General features: G+C 47.1%; 1 protein-coding gene across 2 annotated transcripts in view; it reads right to left on the bottom strand.

Annotated features, from left to right (window-relative positions):
• Positions 1-1241, bottom strand: part of LOC123127492 (atherin-like) — a 3243-nt gene that overhangs the window by 1445 nt on the left and 557 nt on the right. The window contains exons 2-3 of one of the 2 annotated variants that reach the window (XM_044547215.1): positions 1089-1241; positions 930-1009 (exon numbers count right to left, since the gene is read on the bottom strand). In XM_044547215.1, the coding sequence (XP_044403150.1) occupies positions 930-1009; positions 1089-1241 (233 nt within the window). The remainder of the gene's footprint in view (positions 1-929; positions 1010-1088) is intronic. The other variant, XM_044547216.1, reaches the window with a different exon arrangement.

The following is a 1241-nucleotide window of genomic DNA, read 5'->3' on the forward strand; positions in this document are numbered from 1 at the left end:
AATTGCTTGAATAATTCAAGTGGAGCAGAACAAATGCACTGCTATAATGCAATCTGCCCAATAATGCAATCTGCCAAACCAGCAGTTTTGTCACCAAATTGTATTCGCTTAGCGACAGTGTTTTCGCTTGTTTACTTTTTCTTGGTTTCAAGTTTAACGGAAAAGAGTGTTTTCGCTTAGCGACAGTGTCTAGCATGCATGCCTACACTATAGCAGTTTTTGCTTTTTCTTGTTCTTTATACAAGCCAGAGTGTCTAGCATGCATGCCTACACTATATATAGAGGCATGATTTTGACAAGAATTAAAATTAATAATTCTGGGCTAGAAGAAAAATATATAACCACAGAGATTCGGCAAAGGTGTCCCATCACTGAAGATAGAGACCTGAAGTGAGGATGTTATGGATGCATATAACCCATGAAGCAAAATATTGGAACAGCCCCCGGAAGCACAGTTGGTCATGATAACATCAAGTGAGGTCTCTATCAATATATAACCACTGAAGATGGCCCATCACTGAACACTGATACTTCCCAAATCACTCTTAAAATGGCAGAATTTCACTAAAGTGCAGAATTGGCATACTTCCCAAATAGCCACAGGAAGTGCAGAAGCAATGATATCTGAAGAAAATGCTGAACACTGATACATCCCAAATCACTCTTAAAATCATACTAAAGTGCAGAATTTCACTAATGAACACTGATACTAAAGTGCATCATGCAACATGCCAAGCTCCACGGATGCAACTACCGATGGCAACATTCATAACCGGCGCTTGGCATGAGCGCCGCCGGAGCACCGCTCCACATGCACGACAAAGCCAAACAACAAAGCGTCACTCGCCTCTCGCAAACTGAAACTGAACCTAACATGTACAATCATGCAGAGAACAAATCGAAGTGGTTCTTTGTTGAGGAATAAAGACCTGGTTGCTGCTGTTGTTGTTGCAGACGAGGAGGGGACCAGCAGGGGCACCTTGCCGGCTTGCCACGGGAGGAGCAGGACCTGGTCAACAGGAGTAGCCGGTCAGAGAGAGAGAGAGAGAGAGAGAGAGAGAGAGAGAGAGAGAGAGAGAGAGAGGTACCTGTCGGCTGCCGGCGGAGGGAAGGTGGCGCTGCGGAGACGGCCCGGCGACCTCAACCCTAACGGACGGGGAGGGGCGGCGGCAACGATGGGAGGGCCAGCTCGGGGTAGCTCATGCTGGATCTTCTGTCCCAAGGAGGGGGCGGCGCCGGAG

This window comes from Triticum aestivum, chromosome 6A (assembly GCF_018294505.1).
Source record: "Triticum aestivum cultivar Chinese Spring chromosome 6A, IWGSC CS RefSeq v2.1, whole genome shotgun sequence".
Classification (NCBI taxonomy): domain Eukaryota; kingdom Viridiplantae; phylum Streptophyta; class Magnoliopsida; order Poales; family Poaceae; genus Triticum; species Triticum aestivum.